Source organism: Culex quinquefasciatus, chromosome 3 (assembly GCF_015732765.1).
Source record: "Culex quinquefasciatus strain JHB chromosome 3, VPISU_Cqui_1.0_pri_paternal, whole genome shotgun sequence".
Taxonomy (NCBI): Eukaryota; Metazoa; Arthropoda; class Insecta; order Diptera; family Culicidae; genus Culex; species Culex quinquefasciatus.
The window spans coordinates 172,601,179-172,626,896 of NC_051863.1; the positions used below are offsets into that span (position 1 = coordinate 172,601,179).

The following is a 25,718-nucleotide window of genomic DNA, read 5'->3' on the forward strand; positions in this document are numbered from 1 at the left end:
AAAAAAAAAGTTGTTTAGTAGTTTCAGATTTAAACTTTACGCCCTTGGTACGCTAAAAAAATGAGTTCGCGTAAACGTGAACAGAGCTCATGCCAACGGGAACCAGGAAGAAAACTATTCAACTTTTATAGTGCATTGCATCATGAAAGTGAACAGTTTTCTTCCTGGTTCCCGTTGGCATGAGCTCTGTTCACGTTTACGCAAACTCATTTTTTTGAGTGTAGCTCAAGTGCTCTATAAATTTTTAACTTTTGACTGTAATTTCTCGAATACTTTTGAACAAATTAACCTAATAATTTGGTAATGGGAAACAAAACAAAAAAAATCAATTATGATCTTGGCGGGAAGAGTTACCTTATTTTCAAATGATATAACAAGAATTTTTGTTTAAAAAGCTTACCATAATATTAATAGTTTATTTTTAATATCGTAAATTTATTCATAATATCGTACAAGATCTATACCTAGTTGTGAATGCTTCAGAAATTATTATCATCTGAAATAAATCTTGACATAAAATTTTTAGACGAACTGATAAGTTCAATAAGAACAGTAAATTGAATTTATTAAAATAAGTTTTTTTATTTAGATTTTTTTTGAAAGTTAAAAAAATGTACCAGAAAGTTAAGAAAATGTAAACTTCCGCTTGAATTTCGGGAATTCCCGGGAAATTTACAAATTTCCCGGGAAACGGGAAATATTTTTTTTCGGGAAATCCCGGGAATTCCCGGGAATTTTTTTCCCGGGACGGGAAATTGAACGCTCTAATTGAAACATTACAAGCGTTAAAGCGGCCAGGCCTACTGCGTAAAGCCGTATCGCAGAGATGACTCGTAATTGGGTTGAGTTTGAGCACTGAGTGTTCGAACAACAACACAATTCTGAATCGACAGGGGTGGAAGAAGCGTGGGGACACACCACCATACGCTCCGAGATTTGATTATATTCGTTGGGAGCACCATGCTAAGAAGGTTTGGTACTCCGGGACCCTCTGGGATGGGACATTGTATTTCCACGAATGCCCTGGACACTATTTGCCGTGGTTATAGCGCCACAACTCGCTCTCTGTAACAGTATTCCTAATTCCAGTCCAAGTTCACCAAGTCGTCATGGCCTAGTGGTTAGCATTTTTGCTTACCAATTCAAAGGACGGGGGTTCGAACCCCGCCTCGAACGACTTTGATTTTTCGTTCATATTTATCATTTCTAATTTCTGTGTTCTAATCTTTCTCGTTGGGAGCAGATGGGCATCGAACCCAGAACCATTCGCTTATAAAGCGAACACCGTAACCAGTCAGCCACGGCCGCTCCTCAAAATAATATCGGAGAGTGTCGCTTCCAGATAACCCAGTCTGCGCTCCAACCTTCTCGGCTATATCACCGTCTTGAATGATCCCACTTTGTTTACATCTACAAAGTAGGAAGTTGTTCAAGCACAAGCACGACTTTTTTTTCTTTTTGGCATATGAGATGTTTTATAATCAGTGATTGGTGCGCTGGAAGTGGGGACGCGAAGTCGTGATTATTCAGGTTAATTTTTTGGTGTGCTTTTGTGTCGCTGTTCGTATCGGATGAGTGATTGTGGTAATCGAATAATAGCATCATTGGTGCGCTGGAAGTGGGGACGCGAAGTCGTAATTATTCAGGTTAATTTTTTGGTGTGCTTTTGTGTCGCTGTTCGTTAGGGGTGAGTGATTGTGGTGATCGAATAATAGCATGACTTACTGAATTATTTGTGTCTTGAGCGTAATTTTTGTTGAGTAATTGGTGTTTTTTTGTGATTCTTTTTTTAAGATCTTAATTAATTGTTTTGTGATTTTCAAAGCCCTTCCTATATCATCGTTGATCGGAAGGCACGGCGTCGGGTGGATTGTGTATAATGTTTTGAATAAGGTTTTATTTTTAATGGTGAAAAGCCATTTCTATATAATTATCGAAAGACGCACTGACATTTTGGATTAATTAATAGTGGAGTGAAATAATTGTGTGTGAGTGACTTTGTGTGTTAACCAAAAGACCTTCCCATAGCATCGTTGCTCGGAAGGCTCGCCGACGGGTCTGTTATGAAAGTCCTCCCCATAGCATCGTAGCTCGGGAGGCATCGAAAAGCCAATACCTTATCCTACTAACCCAAAAAATAATAATCACGTGATGCTTGAAGGAGATGCTGTGGATTCAACGGTCTCAAGCGGTATCAACAAGTATATAGCGAAAAACTGTGTGCTTGATGAGTCTGCAACTTCAACTATCGGACTAACATTCCTCCCTTTCGTTGAACTGCAGGCTTCTTGGGAGGGCGCCGGTATTGACTAATAAAGAAGGGATCTTCAGAGGTTAAACAGTGAACGGATGGTTGGCTCCCACTGATCATTTTTGATTCATTGTTTAACTTCAGCTGATCTGTCAATAACGGAGTAGCAGCTCATTGGCAGTCAACCATGCTCATGCTCATGCTCATGAGATGTTTTATAATCGGTTGATTGTGTTTCATTTTGGATTGTTTTTGTTTTTGTGTATGTTTTCAAGCTTGAATCGGTTAGAAGAGGTTTTTCTTTTTTACGGATGACGAAGAACTGCGGCGAGAGTGTCATTCTGCAATGTCCCAGTTAAATTCCCAGCTCTTCCTGGTCCAGCTAAAAAACATCGCTAATTCTAGCAAAGCTGATCCAACAAACAAAGAAGAATTTCACTAAACCAGTAAGTTTTCAAACGGAATCAAATTAAGATTAAAGGAGCCATTACACTACGGCAAACAAACAAACACACTCGCACTTTTTGACAGTTTGCCTGCTTTGTTTGTGTGCCTGGATTTGTTTGTACAAACGTCAGCCTGCATGCATTTTGCCTTGTTTGCGAGTTGGCAAACTGTCAAACACGAAAAAGTGTGAGTTTGTTTGTTTTGTTGCGGTAGTGTAATGGTTCCTTAAGACAGCTTCTTGATGGATACAACCGCATCGACTCTATATACAACTTCAATTAAAAATTATAAAAAATGACGATTTCGCATTCAACTTTTTAAAGGTTTCTTAACTTCAACTCCAGGTCCTCAAAAGCCACAGATTCTTGAAAAAAAAACTTTTTTTTAATGATCGATAACAATATTTTCTACTTTTGGCAAACAGTTTGACAGTTCCAAATTGAGGCCGTTTTGCGAACAACTATTCAGCACCCAGCTTAAAACTTGCAACTCGTAAAAGAATTCGCTTTTGACTTTTGAAACAATTCGAAATTTATTGAATACTACTTCTGAGGTACTTCTAACACTTCTCTACCATTCTGATAGTATTTAATATATTTATCATTTTGCCAAAAAATCTTCATCCTGTCAATGTCACCCCGGACCTCAATTTCGCTACAGTTATTCACGCAATTGCGAACTGAACAAGTGAGTGATGTTATTAAAACAATTTTTATTGTTTAATAAGGCTTTCTAGTCAGAAATTAAATAACACATTCAAAGTATGCTTACATGGCAGCTAGACGTTTGATTGCATCAGATTTACTATCTCTTTCTAGCAAAAGTTTTTTGTCAGGCAACTTCTAGCTGGTTATTTTGACTGACCGCTCGATATAACAGCAAACATACTTCGCAGGGCTGTAACAGCTCAAGTTTGATCATTGTTTGCATCAGGACACCGTGACGAGAAGTTCTTAATTTTTCGGGTTAAATTATATTTTTTATTCACTGGGCTTAGAAAGCCCATGAGCCATAGAAATTCTTAATTAGGCTTTCCAGGCCCAGTGACAAAATTATAATTTAATCCAAAAATTACGAACTTCGCGTCACAGTGTCCTAATGCAAACAATGAACGAGCTCGAGCTGTCACAACCCTGCGAAATATGTTGGCTGACATATTGAGCGGTCAATACAAAAAACAGCTAGAAGTCGCCTGACAAAAAATATTTACTAGAAAGAGATAGCAAATCTGATGCATACTTACTCCCAGCTGTCATGTAAACACACTTTGAATGTGTTGGCAAATTCTGCCTAGAAAGACAGTCGGAGCTGAAAGGCGAAGCCGAAGTCGGAGTCGTCAAATCTCAGAAAGCCGAAGTCGGAGTCGTAGTCACAAAGCCGCAGCCGTAATTACAAATAAGTGAAATTTGCAATATTAGTGACAAATTTAGATTCATTCCATGTCCGTTAAAAGTCACTTCCAATTAACTTTCCAAAAGAAAAACATCCCGTTTTCCCTCGAGCCACTAATTGGAATCGAACTCGAATATTTGCTAATTGAACACTTTTGAGGTTTGCGCCACCACCGACGTCGTTCTTCGTTCTGGAAACTTTTCATTCATTCATTTTGCACAGCAGATATTTCTCCAAAGTGCGATCCGGTGGGACGACCCACCAACCCGGCTAGCGAGTCGAATTCAAGGAGCCAGGTCAGCCACAAACTGGTCCCTCCTGCGCCACCTTCCTCGGAATCGGTGGTCAACACCGAGTTGAGTTTGGGCAAGAAAAAGAGAGAGCGAGATCTCTAGGAAAATTCAATTATCTTCTCTCGACGAGTGGAAAAGGAAACCTCACGGGAGAATCGCTCGGTTCTTTTGGTTCTGACCAAGCTGAAACGTGGGTGGTTTTTTTGGTTGTGTAGCTTTGTCGAAAGGTGAGGGTCCTCCAGGAGCATCAGGTACATGACTACAAATGTCGTCGTAAATATTCATTTGTGGTGTAACGGTTTCTCGTGCGCGTTGAATAGCATTTTCGTGTTGTTTGAATAACCTAGAACTCAGCACGTATTAAGAGTTTCATGATTTTTGTATTGAACCAAATATTCTTTTCATCCCTCTTAATTTCAACCATTTTTCCTGCAATACCCATCCCAAAAGCTCCTTCATTTCGGTTTTAATCCCAATTGATCCCAAAAAAGAAAAGCTCACACACACAGTTTTCCCGATCACGAAATATGGCATGTCAGATAGCCGGTAAACCATACCTCTTTTTCCAGGTCATCCCCGGCTAACGAACGAAAGCAAGCACCAAACAGGTCGTGAGTCGTCCATCTCTAATGTGTCGGAAGAAAAGTGCTGTTGCGTGTGTCTGTTTGTTGGGCTCTGAGTTCACGATACGATGAGCTGCCATTCTCACTTGAGTTTTTCCGGGGTGGAATTTTCCGACAGAGATAATAGGACGTGATTGTTAGAATCTTGGTAATATTTCATATAAAAAAAATCTTATTCCATCTTATGTTTCAGGAGAAATGTAAAATCAATTTAAATAAATTCTTTTATTTACATAATATACTTTTAAGGGGTTACATACGTGTAGAAAATCACAAAATTTCATAAAACAGAAAATTTATCAAATCCGCCTAAATGATGATTTTCAAACACTCCTGAAAGTTTCACGAAGATATTTCAAGTTTAAACTGAGTAGGAAACGATTTAAGCTCAAAATTTAAATTGAGAAAAATCATTACAAAAACATGTACTACCTTTTGAACGTAAATTGCGAACAAAATTTACATAAAAAAAAATCAGTATCGTTCAATTTTAACCCAGCAATTTTTGTACTTTTTTACAGTGCGCAGTTGCTTTGTTTTTGGATCCGTAATGAACAGCTGTTCTTTTATTCTGGCTTTGTTTTGGTGCCGTAAATGACAGCTCTCTTTTGTTCTGGTGCCGTCATTGACAGTTGATGAGCTGCCTGTAGTGAGATATAGATGTCGCCCCCCTGGCTCAAACCAACCACTGGAATTTCCAGTAAACAAAATTTAGAAAAAAAGAGGCGAGACGAATTTTACTATTTTTATTTTTTTAATGTTTCAATAATAGAGAACACCAGAAAACCTCTCTAAGTGATTTGTTTTCAATAAAGTTCAAGTGCTTTTTTTCAGTTGACGAAACATCAAAGGTTGGGAGAGGTAGAATATGCTTCAAAAAATATGTTGAGCGGTGGATTCGTTATTGCATTTATAATAATTTTAAGCATGACAATGCACTTTAAAAATAATGTTTTTTTTTTCGAAAAATCTAGTTTTTTTCGTACATAACATACAAGGATCATTTAAAAAAAAAGATAGAATCAATTTAATAAGTATTTCGATTTTTCATTTCATTTCATTTATTGGATTGTTTTGGCAAAAACATCAGTGCAGTAATTAACCTAAGCTGAGATATGGGATACCTTTCAACAGCTGACTAATTCAAACGGTGTTAGAGTTTACTGGTACAAGGGAGAACAAATTGAGCAGGGGAAGGAAAATAGTTACAAAATAATCTTCGAAATTACTAAGGGACCATCCATAAACCACGTGGACACTTTAGGGGGTATGGCGATTGTCCACGCTCCATACAAAAAGATTTTTTTTGTATGGACAATTGTCCACGAGGGGGGGGGGGTATTCGAGATTACCAAAAAAGTGTCCACGTGGTTTATGGATGGTCCCTAATAGATAAGGGATAGTTAGAGGAAAATTAGTCAAAATTAAGATTTTTTAAAGGGAGCTATTTTTTGTTATGAAACTTAATTTGCAGACAAAATAGTTGAACCAGCCTCCGGTTGAAAAATTCTATAATAAAGAATAAAAAAATAGCTAAAAGTAGCTAAAAATCACTTTCGTTAATCAAGCATATCAAAACTTGAAATAAATTGTTTGTCAAATTAAATGTTTATTAAATAGTTTGCCAAATTAATTATTTAAAGTAAAGTAAAGTAAAAAATCATGTTTTTTTGTGTCTCCATAACATTTTTAAAATTCCACATCTTAACCTACAACTTTGCCGAAGACATCAAGTCAATCAGATATCAGCTCAGAATGTCAATCAGAAAATAGATTCTTATGATACAGTTCTTCAAATATTTTCAGAACATAATGTATTTCAAGCAATTTTCCAATCTTTGAACAAAAATAACAAAATCATGAAAAAAGTAAATGATTTACAAGTGAAAAAAAACAGAACCGTACAAAAATATTTATATTCAAACGATGCAAATATTTTAAAAATTTTTGGTCCCTCGGCTATGAGATTCAAAGGGGCAAAAAATTAAAAAAATTAAATAAAAAAATTAAGTAAAAAAAATAATGAAAAAATTAAATAAAAAACCTATGTTTCAATATTTAAATTCATCAAGTACATTTTACAATATGTCAGTAGTTCAAAAAATAAATTCGACAAAAACAAAAAACAAGCAAACTCAAACGATTTCTGAAAAAACTCAAGCATGCATGAAATGAATTTTAACGCAAGGGAAGTGCATTTTCAATTGATTTCAGCTAATTGCATTAAAATTTCAAAGTTTTAACATAACAAAATCTTGCCCCCTGATTTTTCGGGTCAATTTTGAAGAGGAGGGAGGGGGTTTTGAAGTTAATGTTCCTCGACTCTGACCAATGTTGAGAGGGGTGGGGGGGGGCAAATTAATGAAAAAGTAAAAAAAAGAAATGACAGACCATGGTTTCAACATTTTAATGAAAAAGTGTTTGAAAATGCATTACTCACATAGCTTTCGCCCCTCGAAAACAACATGAAAAATCAATTTTATTTTATTTTTCTGCTCCTTAAAAATATCTAAATAATAATTACTAAAAACCATCAAATTCATTCAATTGTCTGTGACCGCCTTCCATCTATTCACTCCTTTCGGCGTAGTGTATGCAGTCTTGCCCTGTGTAGGGGAAATATGCCCATTTTAAGCATAATAAGCGGTCGTGTTTGAATGATGCTGGATAATCTGGATTGTTCCTTGAAATTCACTAGAACCAAGTACACCAACGAGTAGAGCAACTTTTTGTGAACATTTCTGTTTATTTTCACTTTTATTAAAAGTTATGCTATTTCTTTTACAAGCATTTAAAAAAAATATTTCAAAAATGCATTCTAATCAGTCGAGTGCATTGGGCCACGCCCATTTTTCTATTTTCAGCTTAGTTCTTTTTTTCTTCCAGCGCTCTTTTGGGGCTGCTTAGTGCTGCCAAAGTTGATGAAATTTTAAGCGAACACTCACGAAAAGTAGCATTTATGGCACGTTGGTGGTGTTGGTGGCCACCCTTTATTTTTTATTTGCCTTCGCTCCTCGCTCGGTTTTCTTCAGCCTTCGATTGGAATGGGTAGTCAAAATTGAAACGTCAAAAGACTTAGCGCGTTTGTTTTTTTTTATGGTGCTTGCTAATTATTTACATTTTTCGGGATTATTTTTCAAGTGAGTGACTAAGTTATGGTCAAAAGAACATGTTGCCGGTAGTTGGAAGCAATTTTATATCTTAAGCGCTTTGAATTCGTTAGCGCAAGTGAAAAGAGATTGATGGCGACTTTCGTTAAGCAGTTAACCTCTGATCTTGCGTGTGGATGTGTGTGCCACCAAAATGATGAGAAATGGTCTCGCAAAATAGAAATTATGATCAAAAATTTAAATTAAATTTGATCTTTTTGGCCAGTAAATGGCATTAATTTGCGTGCTTACCCGAGGTGGTGCTGTTGCTGGTAAGTTTATAGCCTAAATAGTATTTTTGGAGCTTAAATCGAGCATCAAACTCTCCATATGACGAAGATAGGTGTTTGATTAGAAAGGGTACATTTCCCCTAGTCTCCTGGCATATCTGAGCTCAGCTAAACAGTCAGACCCGCCGCAACAGCACCCCGCCCGTCAGTCCGGATATAAAATATGTTACACCATCGAGTTTCGTAGTATCTGCGTGAAACACGATCCGGCCAAGGATGATACGCTGAAGGGGTCAGAGGGCTTCTATTCGACCTAATAACATCCTTGAGCATGGAATTTCCTCCTTGGTCAGAACCATTTTCGGGTAGGATCAAGCTCAATGGACTACGGTCGGTGGTAATGAAGTAACTCTTTCCCCCAATTTCTGGTTGACCCCCGGTGAACGTAAAGCCATACGAATAGAAGCAATATTTTTCGTTACTTGAACGCAACGGGAAACGATGAGTTTGTGGCATGTTTGCTGAAGCCGTCATGTTTTGGCCCCGATTCCATCAATTTTGGGGGGAATTTTTGATAGGCGGTGGCGTGTTGATGAGAACTTCTATCACGTGTCAATGGGAGGCCACACGAAATGTTGGAATTGCAGTTTTCATTTTGCATAAGTTTTGAAATGACAAAGTGAGCTGGATTGACCCAAAGTCAATTTCGTTGTATTACTCTAAAACATTCAGGTTTATCAATTATTCTGTTGCTGGGATGACACGGTTGTCCTAGTTTCCGCACAAAATTGTCACTTTCAGTAAATGACAAGTTTAGGTTGGCTCAAATTATGGTTTTATTCGAGCTAAACACACAAAATTTAGTTTGAATTCCCAAGAAATTTGATTTAGATGATATTTTGTTGCCGTAACTAATTCTTGGCAGTGTTGCCAGAGTAACTTTATCTTTATTAATCTCAATAATATTTAATACAAATTGAGAGAAGTTCTTGAACTAGTCTAAATGACTCCATTATCACCAAAGTCTGCATTTTCTGACCTGCCGTTCTGCATCCAGTACACGTTCCGTCTATTCTCAACCATCTCTGTCACACTCTGAGCAGGCAGCCTACTGTGTCTAACTCCGTCCTAGCCGGGGAAGGTTCTCGCCGTGCATGGTTAATAAAGCGTAACGCGTAACCGTCATCACTTGTCGCCGACGACTTGCGTCCCATGTTCTCTCCTCTCATGGGTAGTGTAGCGACATATTCACGTAATTAAACGGCACGGTATGCATTTGTGGAATCATAGAATCATGACCATCCGCAACGCGGGGCTCCACGTGGGCGGTCTGCTCTGACACCAGCTGAACATAATCGACGGAACAATGCGCCGGGAAGATTACAGCGTTGAACCAGACCAGATGAAGATAGGGACCCAAGTCCAAGCCCGGGCTTGAACAATGACTGGAAGTTACAATGTTTTGGAATCTTATTTAATTGCTAAGAAATTTGAAGATTGAACCAACTGCATACCTTCAGGGGCAACCGTCATAAACGTTGCTAAATCCCGTTTAGATTCAATTACCGCTCTCACCTCCCCCACTTTGCAATCAATCCCATTTCCGGGGGTCACACCCGGCTAATCACCCATTTCCGTCCTCCCGGTGGAAATGGCCCACTTTTGCCGGAGCTGTCAAGTTTTTTGCTTGGCCCCCACTCCGTCGGCGGTTCTAAAGCGCATGTTGCACGCAAGCTTTGCCTTTGATTTGTGTCTCATGCAACGGTCTTCATAATCGCGTTGGCTCAGCCCACTCTCGACACGAGTCACTATTAAAACTTATCATAATGGCTGTAATTAACTAGAGCTCGAACGGGTTGTTGGGGGTGTTCAAGGGGATTTAGTTGGAGATTACATGCATGCACGTTTTTTGAGACGGTGGGTTTGAAAAAAATATCTTCTTCAAATTCACTACTTCTTTTAAACCTTCAAAATCTATATTTGTTTTGAAAAATTACTAAGTTACATTTTAGCTGAAAACACACCGCGCGCTCATTTCAGACAAAGTCTACGCCATATCGTGCCCGCGGATCATTCCCCACCCTCGTGGAAGAATAGCAAAGGGGTAGAACAAGATTTAATTAACGCAGCCAAGAAGCGACTTTGAAACTTCAAAACGCTCTTCAAAGTGTAGCGCGAAACTGTAACGCTGTGCCGAAGGGTTGTTGGCTAAAGGAAATTTAATCACTTGGCACATGGAAGGAACGGGGGTTGAAGAACCTCTCAGCGAGTCTCATATTCAGAAAGGGGTTGAAGATGACCATGAAGGAGTAACCACCAGCCGCGCGCCCTTAAGGCGAAGACGGTTTCTTTTGTCCGTTCCTATCGAACCGAGACCATCGCGCATCGTCATCATCATCTTCGACAGGGAACGTCTTGGTGTGGAGCTTTCCCAGGAAAGCTCTGCTGCAGCAGTGTCTCTGGGAGTTCTGGAGCTAGACCGGGTCATCAACATTATGTAGTGTCGAGTTGTATGGAATTTAATGAGTCGTGTCTTGTACAGGATATCGATACTACAGTAGCAGATGGTGGTATGATGGTTGCCCTAGGACCACTGGGAAATTTTAGCATATTTATAAAAATAAGATTAAATTTTTAAATTCAGTTACAGTCATCCCTCATATTCGGAACAGTTTACAGATCGGCCAATGTTCAAAAAATCATAGCAAATCGGTAATTGAACTTAATGATTTGCTTTTACCTTCATTTGAAAGCTTTTCATGCGATCTTTCGAATGCTGTATCGAATAACTGCAAATTTTTACTTTTATATCAAGTTTTTGAAAAAAAAACTTTGACCCTTTAAATCCACAAATTCGGAACACTTTTTTCTTACGGATGTAAACAAACTTTGGATCTCTCCAGGAGTACATATTTGTAACAAAATAATGACTTCACACACTGCAACCAGTGAAACTCAAGCTTAGTGATGTTTTATCCATGGTCTGATAACTTTTTTCGTGAAAATATCAGTTAAATTCAGGTGTTCCACAATTGTGGGAGGCACAATAACATCCCACAATCATGGAACAGGCAATTTGGAGGCAGTGTTTTGCTGCTCTGGATAAAATAGTCTTGAAGTAAAGTTTTTTGTTCAAAAAGTACTACTTTTAACTAATGAAATAGCAATAAAATGTCCAAATAAAGGTCTTAAAAATAGTAGGGTCGAGAGAAAAGCTACATTTGGCATGCTATTGACAAATTATCACAAAAGTGTTCCGAATTTGTGGGTGTTCCGAATATGTGGGATGACTGTAATCAAAAGTAAAATTTTGAATTCAAATGATTTTTGCATGTTTTTTTCAGTTTTTGTTTCAGCTATCAAGTTTGAAATGTGGAAACATGTTTTACGTACGGCCCGCGACGGCATTTCAAAATAATTCTATCAATGATCCTTAAGGCTGTTAATGAAATATTTGATAAATAAATTTATAGTCTAGATTTCCAAAAATAAGAAGAAGACAACAACTTCTTTGGTTGCTGTGCATCATCAAATTTTCCCATATTTTCACAAAAATTTAATTGAGAAAATTTAGATGTCATTTTGTTCTTTGCAATGTTTCTATTTCAAATTTAAACATTCTTTATGTTTGAATTAAGTTTTTATCACTTCTTTATTGATGTTTTCAGAATCAATAATTAAGCTGAAAACTAGGAAATGAAAACATAATTCTCAATTTTGTTAAATTGTGAAAAAAAACGAAAACAAACATGGATTGTTGTACAGAATAATTCTTATTTTGAATTTCTTACAGTTTTGAATGTGTTTACTTCAAATTTGAGTTTTTCTGTTCTGAGCCATTTTATTCAAATTGATTTTTATTTAAAACGAGAAAGAAGAAAATTAATAAGAAAAAAAATAGTAAAAGCATTGCCTACAATAAGTTTAAAAAACAAATTATAAATAACGAAATTCGCTGCAAATATTTTTAAAATATTGAAAAATGTCTCAAAGCAGCAAAAAAAATCAAACAAAATTTCAATTGTCGGTAGAAACTTTAAAAATAACTTTTTAATTTTTTGTGTGTTTCAAATTATTTTATAATATTTTGTAAGATATTTGCATAAAAGTGCACAATAACACAAAAAGGGTTTTTTTTTGTTTAAAAAGATTTGAATCCAAATTTTGTTTAAATAAATTCTAATTATAAATAAATTTTAATTTCAAAAGGTATCTTTGTTTGTCTTTCTTATAATCCAGATAAATAAATTTTATTTGCAATACTAGTTTTTTTTAATTTGATTATTTTAAAATGATCTTATGAATAAAAAGTTATTTTTTTTAATTTTAAACTTTTATCAAACATAAGTCACTGCTTCAGAAAAAACAGATCTGGCCCGCAGGGCCAGGCTCCAAATTATTGAAAAACACCTCTTTTTTCGCATAGTCAAAAATGGAAGGGGTCGTACCGCCCCTCCGTCACGATATATCAAAAAACGGACCTCGGATTCGTGATCAGGGACAAAAGTTACCCCTTAGGACAAAGTTTCACGCAAATCGAAGAGGGGTCGGGGCGACTGCTGTGTGAGTTGGCGGAGAATTACCCTCATGCAAATATCCAGTGCTGAAAATGTCAGGGGTCACAGAAAAGTATAGTCAAAAAATCTGCCGCCAAGTTATGATTTAAAAAAAGTGAATTTTGGAAAAAAAAATCGAAATTTAGATATTTTTTGACGCAGGGCTCCGTTTCCGAGATACATTGGCTATAATCGTATGCAAAATCATACTAACATCAAAATATATAATGTATATAAAAATAAGTATTTTTCCTGTATTTTGAAAATTCAATGTTGCAATGGAATGTAATATTTTTTTTTTATTTTGAAAAACTATTTTTTTTACAAATCTAGGTATTTGTGAAAAAATACTAAAATTTTTAGTTTTTACATTATTACCGATCGGGATTTTTTCATACATTTCAAATGTTATAAATTTTTTTTTGAAAATACTTAAATTTTTCACAGAGCTAAGTATTTTTGAAAAAAAAAAACCCAAATTGTCTTTGTTTCACAACATGAATCCAAACGATTTGAATTGTAAATACATTTCGAATGTAATAACAACATGTTTTGAAAATACTAAAAAAAATCACAAAACTACATATTTTCGGAAAATGCTCAAAGTTTCAGTTTTTTTTTAATATGGGTATCAAATGATTGGGATTTTTTCATACATTTCCAAGATAAAATCTTTTTATTTTAAATACTAAAAATTTCAAACAAAACGAAATGATCGCAACATTTCAAATTTTTCACAAAGTTACCTGAAAATGGCTATAATTTGAAAACGGGGCACTTTATTAAAATTTTACTAAAGTACTTTTTGATTGCAAATTCGATTAAAAAAAAGGTATGGTAAATTATATAGTAGGATGTAACAAAAATGACTTTTTGGCGGGCATTCAGGGGTTTGTTCCGGTGGGCATACTGAGCCTAAATCCCAAATATGAGCTTGATTGGGCGTAACAGGAGCTGGCGCTCCGCCCTTCAATTTCAAATGGGATTTAACCCATAAAAAAATATTTTTCCAAAAATTTCACTTTTTTAGGCGTTTTGGCCACCAATGCGTTTATCAAAAACATTACTGGCGTGTAGGCCAGATCCTTGCGCATCTTTTGATATATATAACATTGAAGTTTGGAGCATCCTGGAGCTCGGTACAGACCTTCAAAGTTTGGCATTTTTTCGAAAAATCGGCCCCGGCAAAAAAGATATGCGTCGCACCTCGCGACGCCCGAGACGCCATTTGATTTTGCTGGGACCGATTTTTCGAAAAAATGCCAAACTTTGAAGGTCTGTACCGAGCTCCAGGATGCTCCAAACTTCAATGTTATATATACCAAAAGATGCGCAAGGATCTGGCCTACACGCCAGTGATGTTTTTGGTAAACGCATTTGTGGCCAAAATGCCTCAAAAAGTGACATTTTTGAAAAAATCTTTTTTTACGGGTTGAATCCCATTTAAAATTGAAGGGCGGAGCGCCAGCTCCTGTTACGTCCAATCAAGCTCATATTTGGGATTTAGGCTCAGTATGCCCACCGGAACAAACCACTGAATGCCCGACAAAAAGTCATTTTTGTTACATCCTATTATATAGACAAACATACAATGCAAAATTGCTTCTTTGGGCATACCGAAGACACCAAAAAAGTTTCAGCCGGACCAAAAAATACAAAAAAATCGAATGTGAATCGTTAGTTTCTTTCAGTGTTGTGTTTTTCCCAACACGAAGTAGCACGGATTTTCCACACGATAAAGATAAAGTGAAACTGCCGCTGCTGATCCTCGATACTGGCCTCGTAAAAGAGATGTCACACCCATTAATAGAACAAATTTTCCAGCATCCTGCCCACACGGACCTTTCTAGATATAGTATCATTATGGTAACACATGGCTCCTTTGGCTTTTCAAGCAAACCCGATTGTTGTTGGGGTTAAGAAAAATGATATCTTTTTGTAGTTTTCGCACCAAAGATAAACTCATTTTTGTGCTTTTTCAATACTAATAAATAAATTATCAATAAAAATACGAATATTCGATTAAAATTTCCCGCACCTGAATTAACTTTCAGAGTTTTTGACAGTGTTTTTCAATAACGTATGAAAGGGTCTCGTACGAGAGAGGGATTCACCCAATAGATCTTTGTGCCGGCTTTGATATCTGATCGCTTATAAATACTTTACAGCGGCTTACAAAAGCAGAGGATTTTGCCCTTAAGGTGAACCCATATTACACACAGACACACATGAGAAAGAGTACGATTCAGTTTGAAAAGGCCCTTTCTTACCTGTGTGGGCGGTTGGGATGAATGGTCATTGGGTTCGAATCTATCTTGATTTGTTGTTACTGGTCCAATTTTGTGTGTGTGAAATTGAGGTAAGATTAAGGTTCCGTTTTGCTGTCTTTTAAGATGGGTTTTCGGTTTCAATTAAGAAGGCTGGTTTGGAGAAAATATTGCAAAAATATGTAATGTAAATTATGACTACTTTAAATTGTTTTACAACATTGAAGAATTTTCAGAAAAAATCTCTAATAATTAATTTCTGACAAAACATTTTTGGAAGGTTCTATCAATCGTTAACGTTTCACGATTGAAAATTCAATTCGAAAAAAACATGAGGAAAGTCAAAGCATCAACTTTCCACTCCATTTCACCTGATCTACACACACGTCGATGCCATATTGGCTCAGTTGGAGTAGAATAAACAAAGCAATTACATTTTTTGCTGGTTTCAGTTGGACTGGCCCGGAGGTCCACCCCCGCCAGCATTGACCACATGACGAATGACACCGGGTTTTGTTATTGTTTTGTCGGATACAAAAAAATCTCAAAAATTTGAGACCTTTTTAAAATTTGTGCTAAAATTTTAATTTTGATTTTACACATTTTCGGGATTTTAATAAATTTTAATTTTAATTCTTGAATTTTCAAAATAATACTTTTTAAAACCCTTTTATGTGACTTTCCTTAAACTTTTTCCCTAGCCGTTGGCAGCGACAACACACTACTGTGTCACAATCGGACGTAATTTAATCAATAAATCAACAGGCATCACAAGGACTCTACTGTGGTGGACACACTCTCACAGCTCTCGGAGGGGGGGACAAAACCACAGAGCGAACGTTGCCAGCGATACCAAAGTGGAAGTTTTGCATTTCAACAAAGCTCGTCCGGCGTCCGTCGTGCATCTCTCTGGGGGGAGGACCCTTGGCTGACGTTTTCTGAATATGATGAATTTGCTAAAACTTTTCGATTAAGAGTGCCAAGGGTTAGATTCAAATGGAGAACACTTTTTCTAGCAAAAAAATAACACGTAAAACGAATGGTTTCGAGAACTCTCCACTATTTCATCAAACAGTAAATCTCAATTTATCGAGTTCATTCGGGGAGGAAAATTTAGTTTGTTTGAACTGGATTCGAAGCATTCCTCAATCAACTCGATTTTGATCTGCAGCATCATCTCATGGGGCGAAATCCTTGCAAATATTGTAATGCAAAAGTGGTTTGGCAGTAATCAACAAGTCAAAAATCAACAAGAGTTGAAAACAAACTTTCGTTGAAGCATTCCCGCAATTGGAACGATGGGTTTTCGAATTAGTTTTTAGAAAACGTTGTTTTCATTTACATATGAAATGTATGTTTTAAAGGTTTCGAGTAATTTAATTCAATAATGAATTAAATAGATCATTTCAATCAATCAGCGGACAATATTAACTCATTATTTAAAAGTTTGTATTCCCGAGCAGACGGAAATAACTTGGGAATAACATTTTTGATATCCAAAAATACTAGGCCAAAAACATTTCATGTTGTTTATAACAAGATTTGTTATTCGTCGTTATGATTTTTTTGTCATTGAATTGCTAAAAATTTTATAAGTCTGTTATTTATAAATTTTTGAGTTATTCTTTGAACAAATCTTTTTAATTATTATTTTTTTTAACAACTCCGATCATCCCAATAACAGTTGGAAGTATTCTTCCATAACAAAAAAATGTTATTCCAAAGTTGTTTTGGCTTTCAACCAATATCAGATCAATAACGATTTTTGTTATGATAACATAAACTGTTATTAAACCCTTATGCAAAAATGGATTTTTCAAGAAGATTCCATAACACTTTCTGTTATTTTAACAGTATTTGCTGTTGAAATGGCATGAATTTTGTTATTACCATCTGCCCAGGTTGCGATTTCAGTAATTAAGTTAACTACTTCAGACCAACAATGACAAACAAACACAAAACTCGTTGGTATTTGACCGGTAAAAGAACATCCACTAATTAGGCTAATCTCGATCAACGAGAACAGTTGACTTCATCTCGTCATCGCAGTTTTGCTTTTGCATCTTTAAGTGTTATTAACCCTCACAAACCCAACTTTAATTATAATTTTGAATCCAGGTAAAAAATAAATGAATATCTTTTTAATTTTTTACATTCACAATTTAAACAAAAAGTTTGTACTTTTGATTGAAATATACCCGGGCGGACGGTAATAACAAAATTCATGCCATATCAATATCAAATATAGTTAAAATAACAAAAAGTGTTATGGAATCTTCTTGAAAAATCCATTTTTGCATAACGGTTCAATAACAGTTTATATTATCATAACAGAATTTGCTATTTGTCTGTGATTGAAAGCAAAAACAACTTTGGAATAACATTTGTTGTTATGGAAGAATACCGCCAACTGTTATTGGGATGATCGGATTAGTTGTTAAAATAACAAAAAATAATAACAAAGATTTGTTCGAAGAATAACTAAAAATTTTATTAATCTGTTATTACAATAACAATTCAATAACAAAAAAAATCATAACGACGAATAACATATCTTGTTATAAATAACATAAAATGTTATTGGCCTAGTATTTTCAAATATCAAATAATGTTATTCCCAAGTTATTTCCGTCTGCTCGGGTAGTGATCTATGTAAAAAAACATTTTTTTATAGTTCAACTCGGTTATTTCCAATTTTTCACAAAATTGATCAAATAATCGATCGTGTAACCTTGATAGTACATTATTGCTAACTGGGTAAACTATTGCAATGTGTAATGTCACAAATAAAAGAATGAAGAATCAGGAAAATAAGTGAAATAAAAATATAACTTCTGAAAAATTTAAACAAAAATTAATCTATGACAGTTTTTGAAGTTGATTTTGATATTTCCAGAAAATAATTATAAATTATAAAGTGTTTATGAATACTGTGTGTAATGCAACTTGATCATCGTACGTTAACTACAACTTCACAATTTTCAGTTGAAAACTATTTTTTTTCACTGTTTCAAAATGCTTGAAACTTTACTTTTAGCAATTCCGTCGTGAAACTACTTAATTTTCCTGTCATTCTTGAACGACGAAATAGCCTACTTTTCTGTACCAATAATAACAGAATCGAATAGCAACACTTTTCAAAATAAATGCTGAAATGTTCTACTTTTCAGCACTGAAATGGGTGCTGAAAAGTTGAACTTTTCAGCACTTGTTTCGAAAAGTAACACTTATCAACATTTTTTTGATTTAAACGATTTATTGACAAAATACATACAAATTTGACTTAAAATTTCACTCCATGGGTGTTTTTCGAAATTGCAAAAAATGTTGTATGGAACTCGTTGCAAAACTTGATTTTTTCAGCACTCTTCGTATTTATCCAACTCGGTGAACCTCGTTGGATAAATGTACGACTCGTGCTGAAAAAATCATCTTTTTGCAACTTGTTGCATAAACTACTATTGTACTATCCAAGCTTATTTCAACAATCGATTTTTTCCCTTTTGGTAAAGCAATTCAGTCAAAAATTGCTTCATGTTCAATATTTGCTATGGGAGTCGTTTTTAAATTGTAAGACGTGTTTGGATTCAAAAATCAAAGTTGCCATTTCCATTTTTTCCTGTTTAAAGTTTTTGTTCTGTAAATTTAAGAATTTTAAATTCATTGATTATGTTTAATTTTTGTTTTTATTGGTGCTTTTTAGTCTGTTTAAGTAATTTCCCAGATTTGTTTTGACAAAAAATCATGATCTTTAATTTTATTTTTAGATAAACTTTGTTCGTTCATTATCTATTTCAAAAGTAGTCCTTTTTCATCATTTGTTTTTGGCAAAGTTGTAGATTATGATTAGGAATTTCAGCAAAAAGGTATAAGGAAAAATATTAATTACTTTTTTTGTTGACTTTTTTCGGTTATAGTTGAAATTAGTGCGTCCAGCCCGGGAATTCCCGGGACAAAAATCCCGGGATTTTCCCTAAACCAGGAAATCCTGAATGCCGGGATTTTTTTTATTTTGTCCCGGGAATTCTCAAAATTAAAAAAAAAAGGTCTGGAAACTCAGATTTGGTTGTGGATACATATGAACAGTTGAATACTTAGTAATCAATAAGAATTTTGAAGCATTAGCAAATTTGTATTCGACATATATCAACATGAATTTGGCTTTTTTGGGGACAATTTAAAAAAATAAGTTTAGGGATCCGCAAATATTTTTCATTAATTTTTATTTATTTTTAAATACTTACGTTTAATGATGATTTAAAACTTGAAAAAAAAAATCAAATTAATTTATTTTTCATCAAAAATTGGTACCTGGTGCAAATTAGGAAAATAGTTACGAAATAGGACAGCTTTTCAAGCCAATATTTTTTGCATAATGTTTTTTTTTTTAATTTTTTAATTAATTAGTACACTGATTTTCAAAATTTGTTGCTCTAAAATATTCTGTACCTAAAAAGACTATAGTCCCGATTCCCCCAGTTGGTAGTAGTGACTTAAATATAATTTGTAAAATATGTTAAACAGAGAAACATCTTTTTACGCCGTGGCGTTACGCTTTTTATTTCGTCGATTTCTCTAAAACCATACAATATTTTAACAAACTTCAAAATGCGTTTTGTAGATCTGAACAAAACCTAAAAATTGCTTTAAAAAGATTGCAAAAAGGTTGCGTCGTTCCAAAGAAATAGACAAATTAGAAAAACGTAACGCACCGCGTAAACAGAGGTTTCTCTGTATATAAAACATGAAATTTAAAAATTTTCTAAAACTTTACATTAAATGGTATCACTTTATTTTTTTTTCAATTCTTGTTTTTTTAACAGTTTCAATGATTTTTTAAGCTTTTATAGTATTTTTATATAAAAAAATAAAGAATTATATTTATAAGAATTTAAAGATAATTTATATGAAATAATTTGATTCACACTGGGTCAAAAATTGAGACTCATCAAAAATCCAAAGCACAACAAAGAACAAAAAAACAGCAATTTTATATATTTTTTAAGCTAACTAAAAACTGTTGTTCTTGTTCAGATTGAAGTATAGATTATCACCAAATAATAGTAATGAGCAAATTCTATGATGTAAGCTTTAAAAACATATCAAATTTATGATAGATTTTATGACTGTTTCAAAAATATCCCGGGATCCCGGAAATTCCCGGGTTTCATTTTTTTATTCATTTCATTAGTTTTTATAAGTAAATAATCAATTTACAATTTCGTGTTTCTTATAACCTAATAGAGTTTTGGAGCTCCTTTCAACTATGGTTTACACTAAAATTCATTTGGAATGGATATTCTAAAAATGGATTTTACAAGAGAAGGAAAAATTTAAAAAAAAACCTTCGAGATAGATTTAAAAATTATTTTTCCCGTTTCCCGGGAAATTTCAAACCCGGGAAAATTGGACGCCCAAAATATATTTTTTATTGGATTTTTTTAATTTTCGAGTTTTTAATATGTATAAGGAAAACTAAAATAGCACTTCAGTTAAGGATGTAAAATGTGGTACCGAAGCTATGAATTTTTGAAAAAATGTTTTTCACGGAAAAAATAAAAAAATCAAACATATTTTCAAAAATTGTTTTTCGCTTTTGTAATTTGAAAACTTCAGAATCAAGAGTATCCTGTTAAAAGAGCAAAAAACATGTATTTTGGACATTTCCAAAAGCTGGACAATATTTAAAAAATGAAATTATTTTCGTAGAAAATGTCACAAAAATTTCATATTTGAACATTGATAATCGCACTGAGGTTTCGTGATTATTTGAATTGAAAAATCAGGGCGTATTAGATTACCCTGAGATATACAAGACAAATATGCAAGAAACTGATTTTTTTAATCACCTTGAATTTTTTATAACTCTAAAACGGTGGAATTTGTACAGTCATTTATAACAAATTTGATTTTTCAACCGAAAAGATTTTTTGAAATATTGTTTTGCAAAATACTGCATTTTTATTCAAAACTTTTATTTTTGCATTCTTTTTTTGACAAAAAGAAGGGAACTTAAGTTTTTTTAAGACAAGGAAAATTTTTGGTAAAAGATCATTAAAAAAAACAGTAATAATGTACAAAGCATTTGTGATACTTTTTGCATCAAATTTTTGAAAGTTGGTTGCGAAATTTGAAAATTAGTCCTTTTATATATTTTTTCCCTTCGACCTTGCCAGAGCTGAGAGACAAAAAAACGAATCTTGGGTCTAAAAATTTAATATTTGTGCAAAGGCAAGAAAATAGAAAAAAGCACTTCTTGAGGACATTCCAAAACGACCATGTTCAGCCCTCAGAGGGGGCCATCTCATGGGTCGACCTCGTAAACTTGACATCACTTACCTTTCGAAAAACTGCATCAACGGCCATTGTGGTGTGGGAGTGTGTCGGGTTTTTATTTCAGTTTGGCTTTTCCACGTGCAAAGCCTCTCCAAACCCACCACTAAAACCTCGTTCAGTTGGTATGGGAACGAGACCCCAAGCTCAAACTGCTTAAAATTCAGCAACTTCTTGCGCCTTCCACCCGCGTTGACAACCGTGGGTTCTTCACTCTTTTTGTTATTTCTTCTATGTTTTAATAATGCCACTACCTGGCTATCAGATGTAATAACCGAACACGCGAAAAGTCCGAAAAACGATTTCCATAAAGTGCCAATTAAGAGACCACCAACACTGCTGAAAATGAAACTAATACTTGTCCAGAAGAGAAGAGAAGGTTACATAAATGACTCTTGATCACTTTACTGGTTTTGTTTCAATTCACTTCTCGGTTGAACATTTTATTCGTCCCCAAAAATAAAATATTCAACGCAAATTCTTGTTTTTCTGTATTTCACTCTTTTGTTCGATTTTGTTTTTTCGGCCTAGTCAAGGCTAACACTTGTTTTGTGTGTTCACGATTTTTTAGGTCACTTTTCCAAAGGGCACAACTACCGATCTAAAAATAAAGCACTGTTTTGATGTCTCCCCTCCAGCCGGTACCAAATTTGGAATAAATTAACGCCACCAATGATCACCTCTTTTTTCCACTGAAACAAAACGAAAAAAAAAGTGCTCGAAATTTTAAGCCGATCCCAGCTTAAGCCAGCGTCCACTCGACCTGGCGGTTGCAGTACGAATAAAGCCAGAACTTTTCCGCCAACTCTATTTTATATAATAGAGTCACACTCTCGCGCAGCACTCACCTAAACCGAAAACTATTTAACTATCATCATCATCCATGGGCTCTCCGCTAAAACATTGTTGGATTGTTGCGGATCTAGTTAAAAGGGGAACCTGAACAAGGGAAACGAAGCGATTTTTTTGGAATGTCTAGTTGCTTCGTTAAATTCTTTGTAAAAAGCTTTATATTCAAGTTTAAAGTAGTTTTTAGGCGTAAAAACAAAGATATTTTTGGAACTACTTAAATTTTATCAATTAATGAACGTAGGCGACTTGCCCTTCCCACATCACAGGTTCCCCACTTTGAGTTCACGTACGCAGCATCGGGGAATCAACCAGACCAGAGAGCCCGCCGCTTACACCTGTCATTATCTTGCGCTACCTGGTTCAGAACATTAGCGCGGGAGAGTTCATGATGTGCGTTGGTCGTTCAGGGTGGTGAATTGCTAATTTCGTGTTAGTTCTGGTTACACCTGAGGGGAGTTGACTCGCCGTTGATGGCCGACGACCTAACCAAACACAAACCGAATCCATGGCGAATTAGGGGAGAGGCTCCGTGACCGCGCAGATTTTTGGCTTTGGTTTGGGAATAGTGATTAGATGATTATAAGTATATTTGAAGGGAAATAAAAGTTCTGATTTACTTAGGAATAGTGAAGCAAGCGGATAGTAGAAACAGTAGTGACTTAGACTTTTGAAACACTGCACAGTAATTTTTTTGTAAATTTGGAAGGCAAAATATTACCTCTTTTATGATGTAATTTTACCTCAATTTAGACTGGAAAAGGGACATTACACCAGAAAAGTTGTAAAATTACACATTTTCGGAGGTAAAATAAAAAAAATATCTCACATAAAAGACGCACCCCTTCCCACGTATAATATTACCATGAATTTGTTTACTGTGTAGATTATTTAAAACCATTTTCTTATTAATTCTGGTACCATAAAACATGGAGACTTTGATAGGTTTCGCAAAATGTAGAGTACAAATTAAATACGTACAGAATGGTTTGGAATTATACTGACCGTAGTAGAGAAGTGTTCAAAGTACCTCAAGAAGAACTTTTCATAAAATTTTGAAAAGTTTAAAAAATTAGTTAACTTTAATAAAAAAAACGTTGATGATAGTCATTATTTTAAACTTCTCAAAGTGTCATGGTTTTCGCAATGAACATGATTTTGAATCGGAATGCATTTTTGGATTTGTAAATAAGAAATAATATGTGTTTCAAACACAATTCAAAAGAAATCTCCAAATTTATAGGCAATTTCAGTTGAACAAAATTTCATGTAAAATGTAAAACCTTGTGATTCATGCTTTGAATTCAGTATTATGTAAATGCAATATAAATTGATAATTGTTTAAACCAAACTAGTTTTAACAAATTATAGAAAAAAATCCGACTTTTTAACAAATTTACCTTAAATTTATATGTAGGGTAGGGTAGTCATCAATGAGACACTTTTGGTTTTCAACTTTCAAAGATTTTTCTCATTTTTTCATCAGCATGTTTTAATGAGCTTTTTGTTGCATTTTCTTTCCTTTGATGTGTTCTAACATTGACCAAAATATGAGATCGATCCGACATCTACAGCCAAAGTTATTCAACTGTCTCATTGTAGACGCACTTGGCAGGAACAATGAGACAGCTGGGGAACAATGAGACACACTACGAAAATCAAGATTTTTCTAGTAAAACATCATGTTATTGTATTGTTCCATTGCAGGTAACTTGCCTTGAACATTTTAGAGCAATTTTGCCAACATGAAACTTTAATTAACAAAAGTTATACTAAAAAGTATTTAAATTTTGTAAAATCCGTATATTTATACCAAATAACTTAGTATTTTTGGTTGAATGAAGTTAAAACTCAATAAATATACCAAAAATCACTTTTAATTCATGTTTCGAAAGATTTCCATAGATTTTGAAAAGTTTAATGAAGAAAAATCAAAGTGTCTCATTGTTACCCATGAGCTGAAATGAGTGGGGAACAATGAGACAGTCCTGGATACTGGGTATATTCTAAATTTTGGCCAAACCTAATGAAAGGACATTGTAGCCCAACTCAATCCCTATGGAACGTCGAAAGAAATTTGAAGAAATATTAGTTTTGGTGTTAATGGCAGCCTACAAGCGAAAAAGTAATTTTTGTCCATAATTTACTTTTACATCCCAGAATCAAACATTTATGAATAACTTTTCATAACCAAAGCCACTATAATGGCAGACGTGTATCCAGTAGACACACCTTTCCCCCAATTATGAGCCTGATTGGTTGAAACTACGACTTGTGAGAGCCATTTTATCATTGTTCCCCGTGTCTCATTGATGACTACTCTACCCTATTTTATTAAAAAAGCTTATAAACTTTGTTAACTCAATAAAAACATTGTTTTTTTTTATTAAAACTACCTTAAGAACCTTAGTGGTGTTACATTTGACATGAAAATAAAGTTTGAACACCTCAAATCTGATTTTGACAAGATAAACTATGACTATCAAAGTCACCCCGGAATTTAAACTAAGAATTTTTAACGCAACTATTTTTCTAAACTTCTAAACTGATAAAACTTTTTTTCAAAAACACTGCGTGGACTTTGCGTGGCCAACCCCAGTATATGTTTTAAATAAAATTAATAATCTTGACTCGTGGGAACACTGGATCTAGAAGCTCTCTCGTTATATGAGAATTTATACATTTGTTTTCGAGATGTTTATTAAAAATCTCGAAAACAAATGGGTAAATTTTACTGTTTTCTATAATCAGGACTTTTAACAAAACTCTTTTGTCATTATTGAATTAAATGATTTTTGATGATTTTTTAAACAATGTCACGTCCAAATTTATCGGGTTTTGTATTTCCCTCTTGAAATCTAGGGAATTCCCGGGATCCCGGGAAATTTTTGAAGCAGTAATACAATCTATGTTTTCATTATATTTGTTTTGTTTTTCAAGCTTTAAATCATAGAATTAGCTCAATCATATTAATTGGTAATAATCTACACTGCAATCTAAACAAGGATGACAGTTTTTAAATAGCTTAAATGATTTTTTTTGTTCACTGTTGTGCTTTGGATTTCAAATAAACTACAATTGAAAATATCTTTAAAAAAATAAGATGCGACAACAAATAAAATGACACCAGTCAATGTAAAATTTTAGATATGTTTTGAATTTCATATTTTATAAAATAAAATGTTATGCAACAAGTGGCAAAAAGAAGATTTTTTCAGCACGAGTCGTATATCTATCGGATAAACATCGATTACTTTTCCAAAATGTCATATGTACATAGGGAACTCTTGGCGCATTGGTTGTTTTGAAAAAGTTATCTAGAAATACG

The 25,718-nt window shown here is 34.5% G+C and overlaps 1 protein-coding gene across 7 annotated transcripts in view; it reads right to left on the reverse strand.

The window, feature by feature from the left end:
* Positions 1-22,331, reverse strand: part of LOC6053462 (pro-resilin) — an 84,911-nt gene extending 62,580 nt beyond the window's left edge. For 2 of the 7 annotated variants that reach the window (XM_038262357.1, XM_038262351.1), the window contains exons 1-2: positions 22,222-22,331; positions 21,548-21,898 (exon numbers count right to left, since the gene is read on the reverse strand). In XM_038262357.1, the coding sequence (XP_038118285.1) occupies positions 21,548-21,574 (27 nt within the window). In that variant the 5' untranslated portion in view covers positions 21,575-21,898; positions 22,222-22,331. Of the gene's footprint in view, positions 1-21,547; positions 21,899-22,138 lie in introns of all 7 variants that reach the window. The other 5 variants (XM_038262354.1, XM_038262352.1, XM_038262355.1 and 2 more) reach the window with 5 other exon arrangements.
* Positions 22,332-25,718: the final 3,387 nt, after the last annotated feature.